An 18,692-nucleotide genomic window follows, 5' to 3' on the forward strand; every position below is an offset into this window, starting at 1 on the left:
TAAGCCAAATAAGTTTGGTTGATATATCTTGGAAGGCAGATATTTCTGTTCAACTCTTCCTGCAGCTTTGTCCTTGCCAGAACAGGACTAGTCTTCCCTTTGTCACAGTTCAACGTGCCCAAAACTTGGATTTTTTGTAGGCCAGGCAGTGTAATTTTCCTCGGCAGTGATGCTGAGGGGCCAGTTTTACCACCAGTGGTAGCTTTGGGAAGCAAACACAGAATGTGTGAGGATTGTGGCATGTTTTGATGGTGATTGTGCAGGAGGACAGAGTTTCAAGCTGATTTTGTCTGCGGTAAGTCTTTCTTGTGATGGCCTTGATTGTACTGTAAGTTAAGATGGCAATTACCTTTGAAGAATGGTTTCATGACGTGCTTTGTGGAATTGCCAAGACCTTGTGATCCTTGTGTTCAGTGTTACACTTCAGGTAGACTGATGTGGGTTTTTTTTTCTCAGTATTTTGATAATTAAATTAATTGACACTTTTTGTACATAGATTTTTTCTTTTCTTATTTGATTTGCCAAAGGGTAATATCAAAAGAGTCATGAGCTCCTGGCTAAGGTAATAATAAAGCACTCACAATGCTTTAACCATCTGTCTTGTGCTTGGCTCTTTATTTTGTCTGTTGCATATTGGGGTAGGAATTGGAAAAAACAGTGAGTCCTTTAAATAAGAAATGTTGGCTGGGACTTGAATGACCACAGTGTGGAACCCTACCATAAGTATTTGGTGGTGATTTGGTTGTTTGGTTGTTTGGTTTTGTTTGTTTGTTTGTTTTGTGTTTTCTGTGGTATGTTTGTTTGTTTTAATTAATATTTGGGGTTTTTTTTTCTCTTTTAAACAAATGCTTTCATTGTCCAATGGTTATTAACATGTATTCATAAAAAAATGACCTGTTCTAGCCCACACTGAAAATGGCAGACATTATTTGAAATGATATTAGGTTAAAATTTAGTTTCCTGGGACTTTATTCCATTATAGACAAGCACGAAAAATCTCACTGCTGGACTGGGACAGCTGTGCTAACATGAGGTATGCTGTTCTCTAGGTCCTAATTCTTGCTTTAAAAAAACCATTACTTTCTAGACTTGGCTTGTAAGGAATCACAGGTGTGAAGGTCTTTGGATGCTGCTTTGCTTCCCCTGCCTCTCCCCTCCATCCCAAATCTCACTACTGAACTGGGAGAGCAGTGCTAACAACATGAGGTATGCTGTTCTCTAGGTCCTAATTCTTGCTTTAAAAAAACCATTACTTTCTAGACTTGCTTGTAAGGAATCACAGGTTTGAAGGTCTTTGGATGCTGCTTTGTTTCCTCTGCCTCTCCCCTCCATCCCAGTTCTGGTTGGAAATTAATACCTGTTTTTGTGCAGCCTTCTAAATTAAAAGATGCTCTGACACACCTCTTAAACATCTTAAATTTCAAAGGTATTATTGACTGTTAATAGATGTTAAGAAAGATGTGTAAAATAGTGAACAGAATGTGTTTTCTGAGTATGTACATTTTTATGTATTCACTTTTAAGTAAAACAATCAAATTATACAGGAGGAAGTCTGCTTTGGATTTTAAGATTTACTACATTATTCTTCCATGCCTATATTAAAAAAAAAACCAGTGGGGAGTGTATCTTTATGGAATTAGGCACTGGAAAAAAAGATTTTTGATTTCTGTCCTCAGGAATAGGGGAAGCCTGAAATTCTTCTTACCTTTGCAAATAAATCATTAGCAGGTTGGTCTCTGCAGGGTATGTGTTCAGTCTCCTGGAACAGTGACACTACATGTGTTTGATAATGTGTGTTTGTGGTTCCTGCTTTGCTGTGACAGTAGCTGCTCACACTGACTCAGTAGGACTATGCTAGAAGCACTTGTTGCTGTAATAATATGGGTTATAGTCAAAAATACTTTTTAAAAAATTAAATTGATACTTTCAAGAAACCTGTTGTGGAGGTAGTTGCTGAAGAAATGCTTTTGTGTTTTAGCAGGAAAGGTGAATTGCAGTGCTCTAAGCAAAACTAAAGTACTTAGAGTGGAAAAAATAGTGACATTCCTGGGGAGTGTTACTGAAGGCAAAAATGAGAACAAAGTGTGAATGCTGATCTTGAAACAGCTCTTGGATGAAATGTGAGTTGTCATACAGCTCCAGGTGTGAATCTGGTGGGCTGTTAAAGGGCAAATTTTTAACACATTAGAGACAATGCCATGTGGAACTTGGAATTTCATAGGAGGAGAGGAAACCTAATTGACCGGGTTATATTCAAAGAGATGTTTTGCTTAAATATTTTAGAAGAGTTTCAAGGTTGTTTGTCATCTTTTTGCTCAATTTGGGACATACAAATCTGAAATTGAGCGTTTAGTACATGCTTAAGCAGGCGTTCCTTTACAGTGTCAATTGGATTGTTCAGAGAGGCTACAGGGTGGCAGTAACTCCAGCCAAGGAATTGTTACTGTATTTTTAGCACTTTGCAGTTCCTGACCACATTAATGTGTTGTGGTGGTTTTAATCCTGCTGCCACTGATTATAAAAAGCTGAGTGTTAGAGCTACCTGCTTCAAAAGGTGACACAAATGTGGTATTTCATAGAAGGAAAATGTGATGCTGCTACTATTTTATTTTCCCTAAAGGAAAAAGACCTGGTCCAGTGTTCTGAAGTTGCTGCTGACAGCTTTAGGAGCATGTCTTCATTGTCCAGATAATTTCTGTAGGCATTAACCACATTATGCACTTCCCATTCATATTTAACATTTTAAAAAGATTGAAGTACCACTCCAGTTTTTTACCATTGAAGATAAATTGTCCTAATTTGTGTATTACATCAATCCTCATGCTGCTCATCAACTTCTAAGCGTTTGATTTAGATTTACTTAGATTTATTGTTGTTATCTAATCCAGATTTGTTGAGACTCATTTAAGCAAGGGACAGGAGGGGGAATTCTTGAACTGCAGTTTTGCGTGCAGCCTGCAAGAAGACTCTTTCATTGAGGGTAGACTAAAAAAAATTGGTATATTCTTGAGAGAGAGAAGTAAAACTCCAAATTCAGGTGCATAGAGGTTGTATCCTAATGCCCTTCTACCTTTTCTGTCATTCATTTCCCCATTTGGGTTATTCAACTATTTGCCTTTACCTACGATAACCCAAATAAACCCAATTGACCTTCCTAAGAGGAGACATTAAGTCTTTTTGGAAAATGTATTTGCATATATGGGTAATCACAGATGAGAGATGATTGGCATGGTGTCTCCTCTGGGACGTACATCAGCTTGCAGTCCCTTCGCTGTGTTTCTGTCCCCTGAAAAGCAGTGAAAAAAGCCATTGACAGTTTGTAGATTCAAAGCTTTGAAATTAGGTTTATGTAGGAAAAGAGGAAGCATTTTATAGGAACTCTCTTTCAAAATGCTGTGGCTTTTCAAGTAACTTGTTAATATCTTACTAGCAGAATTATTCCCTTGACTCTCTTATATTGAGCAATACAAATGCTTGAAGAACAGATGAACAGTTCTTTGGTAGTGATAATACTCAGTAGAATGTATTTTAAAAGGTGTTTTATAAACTAATAACCTTATAGTGCTGGTTTGGGTGTTCCGTTCAGAATTTCGGCTATTTCTTGCATTAATTGATTTAAAAGAAATGATATATTTCTCAAGAGCTGCCTGACTAAAGCTTCCTCCTACTTAAAAAGCAAACCCAATTATTTCTGCCAAACCGCTTTTCCTGCACGGGACACACACCCTGACCTTCATACAGCAGGTTGGAGGGTTGCTGAGAGACACTCTGGTTCTGCCTGGGCTATCAGCACAGCTCTGTAAACAGGATTATTCCCTGCCATTTCTCTTTGTTACTTTGAGGCTATAATATTTATACATGTCCTTTTTTTTCAGCACTGAAGAGTGGTAAATGGAAACTGTATGACATTTAAAAAAAAAATACAACCCAGAATGTTATTCATTTGTCAGCCAAAACCAACGTATTTTTGTTAGTGGTCCCAGTTTTGTTTTTAGAGGGTTGGAGAGATGAAGCAGGAGTCTCCTGGGGCAGCTGCAGGGTGTTAGCCCCCTGTCTGAGCTCCTGGAAGTGGCGCTCAACGCCGCTTGTTTGTCAGTGAACCGGAGGAGGATCTGGTTCACACGGGTACGTGGAGAGGCAGCATCCTGCCCAGGCTGCCAACACTCAGCAGTGACAGGAAACGGCCTCTGCACCAGCTCTGAAGGACAAGGGAGCCTGTTTGAAAGCTGGGTGCAAAGCAGTCTCGCTGAGGAATGGTCTCAGCACATCTGGGAAGCAGGTTTGTGTTTCGTAACGTCCTTGCCAAACTGGTAGGAGCTGGGTGTGTCTAGAACTAACTTTGTCTCTTGAGAAACCAAGCTTTTATTTTGCAAGTGATGTGCTTTACTTTTAAAAGACTTCAATCTGTTTGGTTGCTCAGTGTTTGGTTTTATTTTTTTTTAGGAGGTCCAAACATATGGGCCATCACCTCTGAAGAGCGGGCCAAGCATGACAAGCAGTTTGACAGCCTTAAACCCACTGGAGGCTACATTACAGGTTGGTCTGAGATTGTGCATTGCACATTAACCTCTGTGTACACACTTCTGGGCACACACACCTATCTTTGTAAAAGAGTCTGAAAACTACATCCTATTTCTAGCCCTTTGTTGTGTGACTCATAACCATCCTCTTTGGGCAGACAGCCACAGGTCATTACTAAACTTCTGCAAGCTTTTGGGTAAAGTCTGGCACAGGAAGACTCTTGTTGACCCTGCCACTTGTTCACCAGTGGTTATGTCTGTCATTTTGTCTAGTTTCACAAAACCAGAGCATCAGGCAAAGTCTGTGCTTTGATGGGAGGCTGCCAGGGAGCACTTACAGTAGCTATTGTGGCAAGTGACGCCAGAGACACCAGAAGTGGCTCTCCTCTTTCTGAGCAGTGTTAGAGAATATTGTGCTGTTAGATAGCTTTGTTTCGGGGGAGGAGGCAGGGACAGAGATGCTGACTGCTTGTCCTTGTTAGTGCCTACTTGAAATTTATTAACCCTTGAGCCTTCAGCAAGTTCTGGATAGGTTAATGGCATTTTTGGCCTGCTGTCAGTTCCATTTCTGTCAGCTTCTTCCCCTCTGAAACAGTGGGGTCATGTTGCTGCACACCTCAGAATTTGCAGGTTTTAAACATAAAAATCTCCTTGTGATATTGAGAAAGGCTCAGTTTTATTGGCAAAGATGACTTAATAGAAGAATGCCCCATTCTTTGTGTGTGGGTGGGCACCAAAGACCATCCTGTATCACTCCTACCCTCGTCACTGTCTGCTAATGCCTAATAACTACCTGGTGATTTCACTGCCCCTATTTATCCTCATTTTTGTCCAAAAAAAGACTAAGGAAAGCAAGGAAGATGTTTGTTTGGAACATGCACATCTTCTGGCTGTGAGATACCTAACACCTGCTTTGGCCAAACAGCTCTGGAAGGTTGGTGTTTGTTTTACCACCAGCTGAAAAGTAGGCAGTCCCAGGAGTACCTCTAGGCCATATCTGGGCTCTCACCTGCATGTGTGTCTACAGGCTTCATTATTTATTTGGCAAGTGCTTGAAATGAAAGGTTGTGCATGATTATAAGGGAAAAAAAGAGTTGAAAGAATGATGTGAAGCCTTAGCTTTAAGGAGCTTTAAGCACTCACAGATAAACATAAACATCACTACCCTTGTTTTATTATGTGTTTCTTTACAGCACTGTCAGTACTGGTTGATGTGGAACTTGATAGGGAATTGCACAGCAGTTCCCATTCCCTTCCTGAAATAGTGGATGTTCTTTAATGGAACATGATATTATTCAGGACATGATGTTTTTCCAGTTTTTGTAAAGAGGCAGTAGTGGCTGCAGTTAGACTGGATGAAGGAGAAGGAAATAAAGAGCATGCACATCCTTTCCTGTAAAAGCAATGGGGTCAGGGCTACATTTTCATTCATTTTTACTTCTTTAAATCTCATATCTATTAAACCATTGACAGCTGTTGATTTGTGACCTGTTAAAGCTTTTCATAGCTATTTGAAATTGCTTCTTAGAGCAAAGATTCTGGATTAGAGAACACGCGGGTGTCTGACAGTTGCTGTCACCAGGGAGGGAGTTGGGCTGTATGAAACTGGAAAGCTTTGGCATCCAGCATGCTCCAGCGTTTTCCATTTGAAAATCTGGCCCACAACAGAGTGCTGAGGTGTTCTGAAAATCTGTCTCTAATGTAAACATCTGTCTGTCTTGGTTTTTCCTAGGTGATCAAGCACGTACCTTTTTTTTGCAATCAGGCCTACCAGCTTCAATCCTTGCTGAAATATGGTAAAGTATTCTTTACTATAGAACATGTGCAACGTTGAAGTACTACCTGTAGTATCTTGTGTTGTTTCAAAGAGGCTTTCAGCTGTCAAAGTAGGGGTGTTGTCCAAGTAATTTTAATTTTATTGAATTTAGAATAATAGAAGAAAATCATAGAATCGTTTAGGCTGGAAAAGACATTTAAGATCATCACATCCAACTGTGAACCCAACTCTACCAAGTGCACTGCTAAACCATGTCCCTAAGCACCTTTGAGGAAGGATTGAGCCCATATATGTACCCACACTAAGTTAATAAGCAAAATGTTTTAAAAATCTTTCATGATGTTAATTCAAATTGAATCATAATGAACACATCTTTCTTAAACTATAGTAAGTACTTGAAACAAAAAATGATGTAAATTAAAAGGCTTCCACAGAGGGAAGTGCCTGTTGGACTGCCAGAAAGGTCATTGTTAAGACTTGTCTTTATATTCTAAATGTTCTATTTTTTCCTCTTTATTATTTGAAGTAATAATATGTAAAAAGAGGTAAATAATGGATTAATGAATTGCTGGATTGGATTCAGTATTCAATCAACAAATTCAATACCAAATCGAATGATGTTTGAAATATTGGTAACCACAAAAATGGCAATAAGATTAAGTGTGTGGGGGAAAAAAAATATATGCTACTGAACTGGGAGTGGAAAATACACTGAAAGGAGAAGACAAAAAAATCTAAAGCCAAAGAAAATGTTACTAGAAGATCAGTTGTAAGATACCAACCAATTCTGTAATGCAGGAACTGGAAAAAGTGCTGTTTGCAACATATAAGTGGTTATTGCAACACTTGGAACAGATGTTTTCTTCATTGGAACTCCTCTGTCTTCACTAGAATACTGTGTTGCTTTTGGGGTACTTGCTTGTTACCAAGATGCTAAAAGACATGGAGTGAAGGTTTGCCATAACTGAGAACAACTCACTTGTGAAAAAATATTAAAAAAACTAAATGAAAAAAAATAGTTTATTTTTCAGATGCTTCATGTGCCTAGAAGAGAATGATAAGGAAACTTCTGCACAGAAAAACTTTTGCATTTGGGTTTTATACTGAATAAGAACAGAATGAAAGGGAAAATGTAGCTTAATATTGAGTGTGTGTTTTTTTTCTTTCTCCTAATTTTATTTACATTCCTGTGCCTGGTCCTTGCATGTTTAAGTCTGAATAAGATTTTGTATTTTCTGTCTGACCAGGAATTTTGCCTGTGTATGTGCATTGTTGCATGTGGTTCATGTTGTATTTAAGTTTATTTGGGAAAGTGTCAGAGGAACAGAGTTTGGATATCAAGCTTAAAAAAGCCCCACTTTTTGTGAATTAATGGAGTTTTCATGGTGGTACTTAGTGCCTCTAGCAGGTTGCTGTATATATCCTGTTTCAGATTCTTGCATTAATTCCTCACATTGCTACACTGATTTAAAGTAGTTAGTCTGGCTAGTAGTGTAGAAAAAAGCAGAGCAGAGGCATGCAGCAGAGGCAACAAGTGTATCTACTGAGCAGGGGACGACTGGTTTTTCTAGATTCTTCCTACTTTTTCAATTGTAAAGTATTTGATATGCAGCAACTTTAAAACTGACCTGTGTGACTACCAAGTGGATAGTGAAACTTCTCAAACTTCTGAGGGCTTGAATGTTGTCAAAAGCAGCAAATCTACAAGTGATTTCAATACGTTTCTTGTACAAAGCCAGTAAATAAACATGATTGAGATTTATCATTAAATGTGAATTAATTCAATTTAAAAATTAAATTTACATTGCTTCTTTGTAGCCTTTACTAATTTTGTTTTATTTTGTTTTTAAGGACGCTATCAGACCTGAACAAGGATGGAAAAATGGATCAACTGGAGTTCTCTATAGCCATGAAACTCATCAAGTTGAAATTGCAAGGGCAGAATTTGCCAGCAGTTCTCCCTCCTGTCATGAAACAAACTCCAGTATTTTCACCACTGATGTCAGCTCGCTTTGGTACTTATGAATATATAATTCCTTAATGTTCAGAGGTGAAAAAAAACACAGTTAATCCCAGCCAAATGCAAACATTAATTGGACCACAGCATTTGAGAGAAAACCCAAGGATCTTTTGATTTATGAAATTCACAAAGTCATTTTATATCATTTTATTCTTCGAAGACATTTAATATTGAAGGAAAACACTGTTGAATGTTGACATGAGGTGCAAGGAGGCCCTTCACATCTGCCATCTGACCTGCAGACTGTCATCTTGTACTGCTGGTCCTTTTTTGTCATCTTCCTACTCGTTCACCTATTTATATTTGGGCTTTTAAAAGTTATCCGTAAAGGTCAAAGTTTTGGTGGAAGACTTAATTTAAATATTTTTTTCAGAATTAATCAGATTGTCTATTTTGGTTATGTGATCAATTTAGTAGAATTATTTTAACTTTTTTGTTTCTTTTCTGAATATATTTTGGGATTCAGTGCATGCCTGTTGCCATTTTGTTGTTCTGTAGAACAAAATCTCTGTAACGGCTTCGGCTGGATTACAAAACTAGTGTATACATCTATGCTGAAATTAAATGTATGCATATATTAATTACATACATGATTTTAAAATGTCTGCCCATTGCTAAATCTTGTAAGTATGTTTGCATACAAATGTATGCACTTACAGACAGCCGTGGTTGGCATACAGTGACTTCCTAGTAACCTTCCATCACCTCATCTGCTTGCTGTTGTCTTCCACAAGATTCAGCCAGTAATTCAAGTGCCCACATTTGCTTCAGGCAACTGCCTTAAAAAAACCATTTGCTAGGCATGGGTCCTGAAGAATGGACTTTTCACCCATATGGATACTTCCAAGGCTGATGCCTGGAAGATGCTTAGTTCTAAAACAGTGTCAGCCCTTCCCTGTAGAGGATTGTCACGACTTCTGAGTTGTGTTTTAATTTCTCCCTCAGAGGCCAGACAGAGAAAGGCTTGTTGAAGAGCTAGTTATAGCTGCAGTTACCTCTCTTGCCTAACTTTAGAGAAAAAGTAAACATACATGAGCTTCTATTTTAACTCATTATAATATTTCCAGATGCAGGTTGTTTTGTGTAGTTTCTCCCTAGCACAATGGACCCAGTTTCTTGCTGAAGCTTCTGCAATATTTAATCATGACTTGTTGGATTTTGCTCTAGGAATGGGTAGTATGCCAAATCTGTCCATGCCAACGTCTGTGTCTACGATCACACCATTAGCTCCCATGTCTCTGACCTCCATGACTTCCATTCCTCCTTTGGTTCTCTCTACTCCCCTGGTGCCTTCTGTCAGTACCTCCTCGTTGCCAAATGGAACATCCAGCCTTCTGCAGCCTTTGTCCATACCTTTCTCTTCAAGTAAGTATAGTCCAGTCCAGTGCTCACTTTTAGAATTGTGAAGCTTATCTTCTCTGTGGCTAATTTCAGACAAGAATGGTAATACTTGCATGCAAATTAAAAAAAAAAATCAAATGAAACAACAGCTGTATTTTTCCCAAAGTTCACATTTGTCAGATTAGTTCTATCTAGCTGATCTTAACAAGGCACTGATGAGCTTTTTTACTTCTGTCAAAGCCTTGAGTGTTTATTAGAAAGCATTACCTTGTACCTGGTTGCTTTACCAATTTTTGGGTTTTGTTTGTTTGTTGCAGCACTGCCTCATACTGGTTCTCTAGGTCCCATGGCAGGAGGGTTTGGTGGTACTAGTATCCAGAAGGCACAGTCACTCATCGATTTAGGATCTAGCAGGTATGAAAGTTAAGTTTAAAATGGCCATATCTTGAGCAGTATGCCTTCCAAAACTTCCATTTCCTAGTATGACCTACAAAGTCTGAAAATAAGATTGTTTTGACACGTACAATAAGTAATATTTTCAGTAACTCTGACAAAGCTATCTGAAGTAGGTGAGGAGTTCAGCTCTCTAGTGGTGCCCAGAAGAAGGGAATGTACCTCATTAGTAAACAGCAGCAGAACTCAGCCAGTGGTTATAAAAGCAGTATGGATTGCTGCCTTCATTCAATATAGAGGGCACCATGTAATTAGCAGGCATGTAAGGATAGTATTTGATATAAATATTTATGTGTGAATTTGTTTGATGAATAATAGAAGATGATGAGTATTGGATTGCTGTGCTCATTCAATATAGAGGGCACCGTGTAATTAGCAGATAGTATTTGATATAAATATTTATGTGTGAATTTGTTTGATGAATAATAGAAGATGATGAGTATTTGTAATCAGCTGCTCTGTTTCACCGGGTTCAGAACTTTGCCATAGAGTGAGGAACCATGCTTCCCTCTCCAGTTGGCCACCCAGGGACCAGTCTCCTAGGAGATAGTCCAGAGGGCAGCTCAGCCCCAGCCCAGGTCCAGAAGTGCCTCAGAAGTGCTTGCAAGTCTTTTGCTGCTGATACAAAGCATCTAGGATGAGGGTACCTCTCACTTTGAGCTCCTCATACAGGCAGACACCTGATGTTACCAGATGTTCAATAAAGTGATTGTAGGCATGATGTGTGCCTGTAATTTATATTTTTTTTTAATTTGGAAGGCTATTTTCTGCTGGTGTTGTAGGGGTTTCAAAGTAGCTCTTCAGTGTTACTGTTGACAGCATTTTCACCCTGGTGGTATCCAGTTCCATGCAAAGGATGACTCTCCAGCATTGTGCCAGAAGGGCTAGAGTAAGCATTCTTAAAATAGAGTAAGCATTCTTAAAATAGATTAAGCATTCTTTACTCTATTGCCTTGGATAACACTGCAAATAGTTTTTTTTACTCGACAGAGTAGGGGATTACCTTAAACAAAGCAAGTTGGATTTTGGCTGACCATCAAAGATGGGACACTTTGAAAAGGCTGGGAGTTGTAGCTGGAAGTTTTATGGGTATAAATGAACACTCCATTAGGTGCTGTTCTGCAGAAACCATATGGGTTGTTAAAAAATCCAGTCATTGTCACTAATAAAAAGAGCAGGTGGAGGTGGAATGTCATGGCTTTAACAGCTTTGGGTGCTGCTGTTGGTTGCAAGTGTATCAGGTAAATTTTTATGGTTATTCATTTGCATACCTCTTAAATTTACTTAGATATCCACCCAGTGCTTCACAGCCCTTGTAAACATTCTTGTGAAAGTTGAATGTTTTCCTTTGGTTTCCTGTAGTATTACTTTTCAGTGGTGGCCTGATGAATTATGTGACGTAAGTGCCTGTGATCCTAAGGGAACAGGACCTTGGATTCAAGAGTTCCTTTTTAGATATATGTCCCTACTTTCACAGTAAACTTCCAGATTAGTCATGAAAATATTTATAGCAAGTTAGCAGAGGTAAAACTTTGTGGAAGTTGGTTCATGTTACTAGATGATGTTATATGTTCTGTTCCAATGCCTGTTTATTAAGCCAAGTAACATAGAGATCTTTTTCTCTCCTTTTTTTTTTTCAGTTCAAATTCTTCCTCTAGTGCTTCACTAACTGGGAATTCACCAAAGATTGCATCCTCTGACTGGGCAGTTCCTCAGGCCTCCAGATTAAAATACAGGCAGAAATTTAACAGTCTTGATAAAAGTATGAGTGGATATTTATCAGGTGAGTATGACCTTTGATAGAGGGGGGCGGGGAGGAACTGGAACCATTGATGTTCAGACCTCTGCAGGAGCAAGTGGGTTTCAGCTACTGGTTCCAGTCAGCCAAGGAATGGAAATAGCCTTCAGTTTAGTAGCTTGGGCTTTGTGTTAGACCTGGAGGGGCCTGAGGAGGCAGCAGTCTCCCCAGGTAGACTGGAGAAGCTACTGCAGCAGTTGAGGGGATGAAAAGAGTGGCAGTGGGGAGATCTTACTGGAAGTGACTGAGAACCCTAAGGCTGGAGAAGTTAGCTCCACAAAGTCAGCAATCATTCAAGCATCACTGAGACTCTTCCTTAGGACTTTGCAAAGCTGGGGACATCTCACAGTCGTTTCTGTGCCATATGCTCCTATGTGTGTGTATCAGTAATTGCTTGGCCATTTAGACTTTTCAAAGAAGGTGGTCCAGGAAAGACACTTCAGTACTGCAGCCATTGATTGGAATTTTTAAAAAATAATTTAAGGGAGTTATTCCTTGTTGACTTGCAGTGACATCTGTGCTGTGGCATTATGGTGGTTTCAAAAGACTTCACACAAAGTTAATACAAGAGTAGAGTTTTATGAAAATCCTTAGCAAACTGGATTACCTGGTGTAGTGCAGTGAGGAGAGTGCTGGCCAAGCAGTTAGTAGAAGTGAAGTCAGTTTGTATGTCTGCAGCTGACTGGATTTCCCATTTTGAATAAGCTCTTAGCAAGACTCTGCCTCAACTTCCTAGCCTACGAAAAAGGACAATTCTTTCTTTCAAGAAAGAGACTCAGTGCTTTTTATCTTGGTAGTTGTTTTCAGATGAAGGTTTCATCAACCTACCTAGAAAGGTATATGGTTCTTTGCTACAAAAGGAAAGCTGACAGCTTTCCAGTGTGCTCACTCAGGCTTTAGGTAGATAGTTCTGCTTCTGTAGCAGACGTGGGAATTACCATAAATATCTATTTTTCATGTCAGCTTTTCTGTTAGGTGCTCTGAGTGGAAAAAAAAAGTACACAAGAACACTTACATCTTTATTGTGTTCAGGTCATAATGCCTGTTGTTAAGCCTGGAAGTAAAGCCAACTGTCAGCCACTGCTGAAAATGGATTAGATTAATATTAAAAAAAAAAACATGCCCCACTTCATGACCCACTTTTTGCTACATGTCAATCTTTGTTCAAAGTGTTTATGAAAATCTTTTTCACTAAGGATTTCAAGCAAGGAATGCCCTTCTGCAGTCAAACCTTTCACAGACTCAGCTGGCTACTATTTGGTAAGTTTAGTTACTGATTATGAATGCAGTGTGTTTATGGTGTTAAGAGGGGAAAGTTACTTCATTTAATAAGCAGTGATAAAGGGACACCATAGATCTAAAATAATCATAAACTGAAACTAAGCTACTTAAACTAATTTGCTCATCAGTTACATTTTCTAGACACCTTGACATAATACAGTTTTTTCACTGTTTGTTAAACTCCATATAATAGTACAGATACTAATTTCAGATTCTGATTCTGTGATGCATTAGTTTAGTGGAGATAAAGATTTGTTCATTTTAAAAGTAAGATTCTGAAATCAAGCTTGTTAGTTTTGAAATATGGAGAAAGATTAAAAATAAAGTAACCCTTCAGCATTTTAAAGTTTTACTGCAGTTCCCCTAAAGATACCTGCATATTACACATTTGTTAAGACTTTGCTTTACTGTGGTGATGGAAATGGTTACAGTTGTCTGAAGTCTTGAATAATCTGCCCTGCTCAACATGGTAGGTTGGATTATGCCCCCAGACATAACTCAGATATTATCCATAAAATTTACTGGCACAGCAGAATTCAGAATAGCTTGGTGCTTTACATCTCTTTCTGAGCTCCCTTTATTCTTTCTCTTTATCCTAGGGCAGTCATTTGTCTGTCTTTAGCAGCAGCAAGCTGAAATATTCTGTATATTCATTCAGCTTGTTTGGTTGCATGCTATGAAGGTAGAAATGAATGTATAGTGACCATTTTCCTCCTGATACTGAGCATATGAGTAGCCAGTGTGAGGAAGTCTGTGTACCCATTTAAAGGGCATTAACAACCCAATTTGTAGTTTGGCCCAGAGTAAGGAATTACCAATATTCCCACTTGGGTGCTGTTTTCATGGTAGTTACTGTACTGATGGTACTGTTACATGCTTGTTAGTGTTACACTGCATGTTAGTGCTGGTCTGTGAATATAATAAGAATCTCATTTCATCACCTCCTGCTTTTGTTTTTCACTGTGGGGTGTTTGGGTGATTTATTTTTTGTTAGTTTTGTTGTTTCCTTTTTAGTTTAGTAGTTTGTTTTGTTTTGTTTTGTTTTTCTTTTAACAAGCAGTTATTTTATTAAGCATTTCACTTAAGTGCATTCTAAGGACACATTCCTGCAACTGTATCTATATGGAAAGTTCTTAGAGAAAGGTTCCTGCTTTCTTGTCTGCATCTCTGTAAATGTTTTGCTGGTTTCACACACACACTGTACCACAAGGCACTCTGAGGCAGCTCATATCTTCCCTGCACTGTCAAGGAGACACAAGGGGATAAAAGAATTCTATGCAAAGGTTCCTGTTGTAGAACTTGATGTTATTTTATATAATGTTTTCTTTTGCATTTGTAATATTTTCAGCTCATTTTCTTAAGAAATCAATGACACGTTAGGCTGTGTAAGTCCTGTTTGTTTCAACTCCTCATGTTATTAATTGTAATTATTTTTACTTTCAGAGACATTTTCTGTTTTCAAAATAATTTTTATAGTAAATTGTTTCAGCTGTCATTTGTGGGGGATTGTGACGTGGGGTTCTAATTATTGCTGATGAAAACCTTGCAGGTCACTGGCTGATATTGATGGAGATGGGCAACTGAAAGCTGATGAGTTTGTGTTAGCCATGCACTTAACTGATATGGCCAAAGCTGGACAACCTCTGCCCCTAACTCTGCCTCGTGAGCTGGTACCACCTTCTTTCAGGTATATCACTGAAGGCAATGAAGCATAATATATTTTCAGTGGAAGTTTTTTATACAAAGAAAATAACTGTGTTATTTCTCTAACAATGATGGGGTTTTTTTCCATCCAGGAGTGGAAAATATACTGAAAACATAAATGGAACTCTGCCATCTTATCAGCCGGTGCAAGAGGAGGAGCCACAAAAAAAACAGCCAGGTAAAAATATGGTTCACCTTCTTAATGTACCTGGCTGTCTTTGTTTCAGTACATGGCACTGAAACCTTTAGAAGGTAGAAGACATAATCAGATCCCTGGGGAGCTTCATTTCAGGAGGTAGATACCTTTTAACTTGGATGGTAGGGAGGTTCTTAAGTGGATGTAGTCAGCCTATTACATCTTAATAGAACTGAGAAGGCAGAGGTGGGGGCTACTTTTAGCTGTAGGAAAGGGAAAGTGTGCTGATTAATAATGCATTTTGGAAAATAAATCCTTCATGGCCAAATACTGCCATGCTACTGCAATTTTTTTTGCAGTTGAAATTTCCTGGCATTACTTTGTTCTGGACATTTTGAAAGCAAGGGATTCTGATGTGGCTTAAACCCCCTGAAAGGTAGATGTGATTTGCACACATCATAGATCGTTGTGTTTGACTCCCTGATGCAAAACTATCTTATGTGTACACTGTGAAACATGACTTGCCTCCCTTTTTGGAAGGGTGGTTGCTAGGACCCTAAATTATTCCTTTGCATCTCTTTTTATCCTGTACTGCAGTAGCTGAGCTTGATCCTGTTTTGTTTTCTGCTTTTTTAACACCAGGAGCTCTTACAGGGAACACCCTTAAAAACTAAGCTCTTTCTCTGGGTATTAGTTTCTTGCATGGTGGAAACCCTTTCTGACAGAAGATACTCTTCTCCTAGCTTATAAAAGCTGTTCTTTAATGTTTTCTCTAAAATTCAAGTTGTTTTTGCGGTCAGTCTTAAACTACTTTTTCTTTTTTTTTTTTGGCAGTTGGAATAGACTTAGGAAAATCTAAAGGTATTTTTAAAAAGAAAAATAATACTTTAACAAATGCAAGCTGCTTATATCATCTGTGACCCAACGCCCTGAGCTTGCCAAAAGAAATGATCTATCTGTAGTGGCATAACCGAGGTTCTTGTTTTGAGAGCAGTGTTCTGCACAGGACAAAAATAACTGCCTTTCATTTTTCTTTTTTTTTATAGTGACATTTGAAGACAAAAGGAAAGCCAACTATGAGAGGGGAAATATGGAGCTGGAAAAACGCCGTCAGGTCCTGTTGGAGCAGCAGCAGAGAGAGGCCGAACGTAAGGCTCAGAAAGAGCGAGAAGAGCGAGAGCGAAGAGAGAGGGAGCGGCAGGAGCAGGAGCGGAAAAAGCAGCTGGAAGTAGAGAGGCAGCTGGAGAGACAACGAGAGTTGGAAAGACAAAGGGAAGAAGAAAGGAGGAAAGAAATAGAAAGGCGGGAGGTTGTTTTCTTGTCATTCTTTTTTAAAGCTTTGAGTAGGTAGCTGCATGCAGTGTCCACTTCCCAGAGCGTCCGGGATTTCATGCTGCCTTTGGTTCTGTCTCCTCACGTGGCCATTGGCAGGTTTTCTGTTAGGTTTTCTATAGAACAGACATTGTGTCTATTATAAGTTAATTACGTGTTGGTATAGGTTGAAGATTTTCAGATACTTAATAGGACAGTGAGATTTTTCTTGGATTTGTGCAGAATTACATATACTAAGCAGAATTCTACTGGATTCATAACTGATAGTATTTTGACAGCTGAACCTGAGACAGATTTGTTTCTATTTGGTGTCTTAGTGCATGCAAAGGACTTTCATATTTCATGGAGTTTTGTGAAATACCTAGAGGAGGTTATGAGCAAGAGCTGTCAGTGTGCTCATTTATAGGCAATATTCCAAGCTATGCAGGTTTTATGTCTGAATTATGTGGCTTTTCTTCATCCAGAGTTAGCAGCATGGCTTGAAGAATCTTATAGGATTACTCCCTCCATTCTTTGATGCTGAAGTATGTAAGAACACTTTACAAGAGACAACGCGTTGTGTTGCTGTTGTGCTTTTTAGAAGTGGAGCACATTATATTAAATCACAGTCTCTGAGCTCTGCATCTCTGTAGTAAGTTAAGGGAATGTAACTTGTTCTGCAGGCAGCAAAACAAGAGCTGGAGCGCCAGCGACGACTGGAGTGGGAGAGGATTCGTCGCCAGGAACTTCTCAATCAGCGTAACAGGGAACAAGAAGAAATTGTCAAGTTGACCTCTAAAAAGAAGAGCCTTAATCTTGAATTGGAAGCCCTGGTAAGAGAAATTTCACTACACATCTCGAAATAAAGCGTGCAAATCTTAGAAGAAATTAGTGGCCCACTAGGAGTTTCACTGTTTCAGATGAGGAATCTAAAGCAGGTATTTTGGGTTGTTGTTAAAGCATTGATCATGAATTAATCTACCTACAGATTTAGTGGAGAAGTGATTTGTGCTGTACGTGGTATAATTTGTCTTTGCTTCCTTTCTAGACGGACAAACATCAGCAAATCTCAGGCAGATTGCAGGATATTCGAAGCAAAAAACAAATGAGGAAAACTGAACTGGAGGCTTTAGATAAGAAATACGACCAAGGAATCATGGAAGTCAAGCAGCTACAACAAGAGCTTCAGGTGTTTAACTTTCTGTTGAGCTGGTAGTTTTCATTTCCTTCCTGTTCTGTGATTCTGTAATATTGTTGATAATCTCCATGGGGAGGAATAGTGAATCAGTTTGATTATAGTGGAGAGAGGAAATTGGTAAGGCCATCAACACTGCAGAGGCTCTTAGTTTTATTTGTGGTGTTAACAAAATCATTGTATGAACTACAACAAGGTGAGAACTGGATGAGGGCAGTTGTCAAAATCTGAGCTGTTCTTTTGTGAATTAATATTAGAGACTTCTCTTTAATTATGAATCCTTTTTTGTCTTTAGGCTCAAAATTTTGGGGAATAATGAGGGCAGTTGTCAAAATCTGAGGTGTTCTTTTGTGAATTAATAATAGAGATTTCTCTTTAATTATGAATCTTTTTGTGTCTTTAGGCTCAAAATTTTGGGGAATGTTTTTTGGGAGCAAGGTGGTCTTTTGGTTGAGTTACCTTGCTGCTCTTTTACTTTTTTTCTCTCTTTGAATAGCAAGACATGAATGAATTCAAATCAGTTGACTGCTATAAATCGTCCTCTACTGTATTTTTATGTAATGAACCTTCATGTCAGGAGAGGTTTTCATGTTTCTGTGTGTCAGGGAAAATTACTGGTTTATGATAGGCTCGGGGCAATCAACTTAAATGTTCTCATGACAATATTTACACTTTTAGCACGTGTGTTATATTTTTTTCCCAGCTGTGTTAATGTTTTTGGGTCAAAAAGCATTTGGTTTTAATAGTATTTATATGGAGAGCATAGAAGTAATTTTTCATTTCATTACAATAAATTATGTTTGAAAATTTACCTATTTTTACATACCAATTTATAAACAATATTAAAAATGTGTTGTGTTCTCTTCAATATCTACAGGAGTATCAGAATAAACTCATCTATTTAGTTCCTGAAAAGCAGTTGTTAAGTGAAAGAATTAAAAACTCTCAACTTGAAAACACTCAGAGTAAGTGTCTGTAAATGAGTTCTCTTCTGTTTGCATTGCTGGCTTTTCATCACTGTTAAAAAAGGCTGAAGGCTGCAGAGTTGTTGATCACACCTTCACTTTTATCTCTCTTCAGTTAGTGACATCTTAGCATTATTTCATCTGCATTTCATTATTTTATCCATCTTCTAAATAAAGGGCAGACAAAACAT

General features: G+C 38.5%; 1 protein-coding gene across 1 annotated transcript in view; it reads left to right on the forward strand.

Moving 5' to 3' along the window:
• LOC103771336 (intersectin-2-like) overlaps positions 1 to 18,501 on the forward strand; it is a gene marked incomplete at its 3' end in the record, with an annotated part of 31,524 nt that extends 13,023 nt beyond the window's left edge. The window contains exons 2-14 of the mRNA XM_008938626.1: positions 4,444 to 4,536; positions 6,253 to 6,316; positions 8,149 to 8,312; positions 9,485 to 9,682; positions 9,976 to 10,072; positions 11,752 to 11,894; positions 13,106 to 13,169; positions 14,740 to 14,877; positions 14,987 to 15,072; positions 16,077 to 16,339; positions 17,025 to 17,174; positions 17,390 to 17,530; positions 18,414 to 18,501. Coding sequence (XP_008936874.1) covers positions 4,444 to 4,536; positions 6,253 to 6,316; positions 8,149 to 8,312; positions 9,485 to 9,682; positions 9,976 to 10,072; positions 11,752 to 11,894; positions 13,106 to 13,169; positions 14,740 to 14,877; positions 14,987 to 15,072; positions 16,077 to 16,339; positions 17,025 to 17,174; positions 17,390 to 17,530; positions 18,414 to 18,501 — 1,689 coding nt within the window. The remainder of the gene's footprint in view (positions 1 to 4,443; positions 4,537 to 6,252; positions 6,317 to 8,148; positions 8,313 to 9,484; positions 9,683 to 9,975; positions 10,073 to 11,751; positions 11,895 to 13,105; positions 13,170 to 14,739; positions 14,878 to 14,986; positions 15,073 to 16,076; positions 16,340 to 17,024; positions 17,175 to 17,389; positions 17,531 to 18,413) is intronic.
• Between the last annotated feature and the right edge of the window lie 191 nt (positions 18,502 to 18,692).

Source organism: Merops nubicus, unplaced genomic scaffold (genome assembly GCF_000691845.1).
Source record: "Merops nubicus isolate BGI_N331 unplaced genomic scaffold, ASM69184v1 scaffold2734, whole genome shotgun sequence".
Classification (NCBI taxonomy): Eukaryota; Metazoa; Chordata; class Aves; order Coraciiformes; family Meropidae; genus Merops; species Merops nubicus.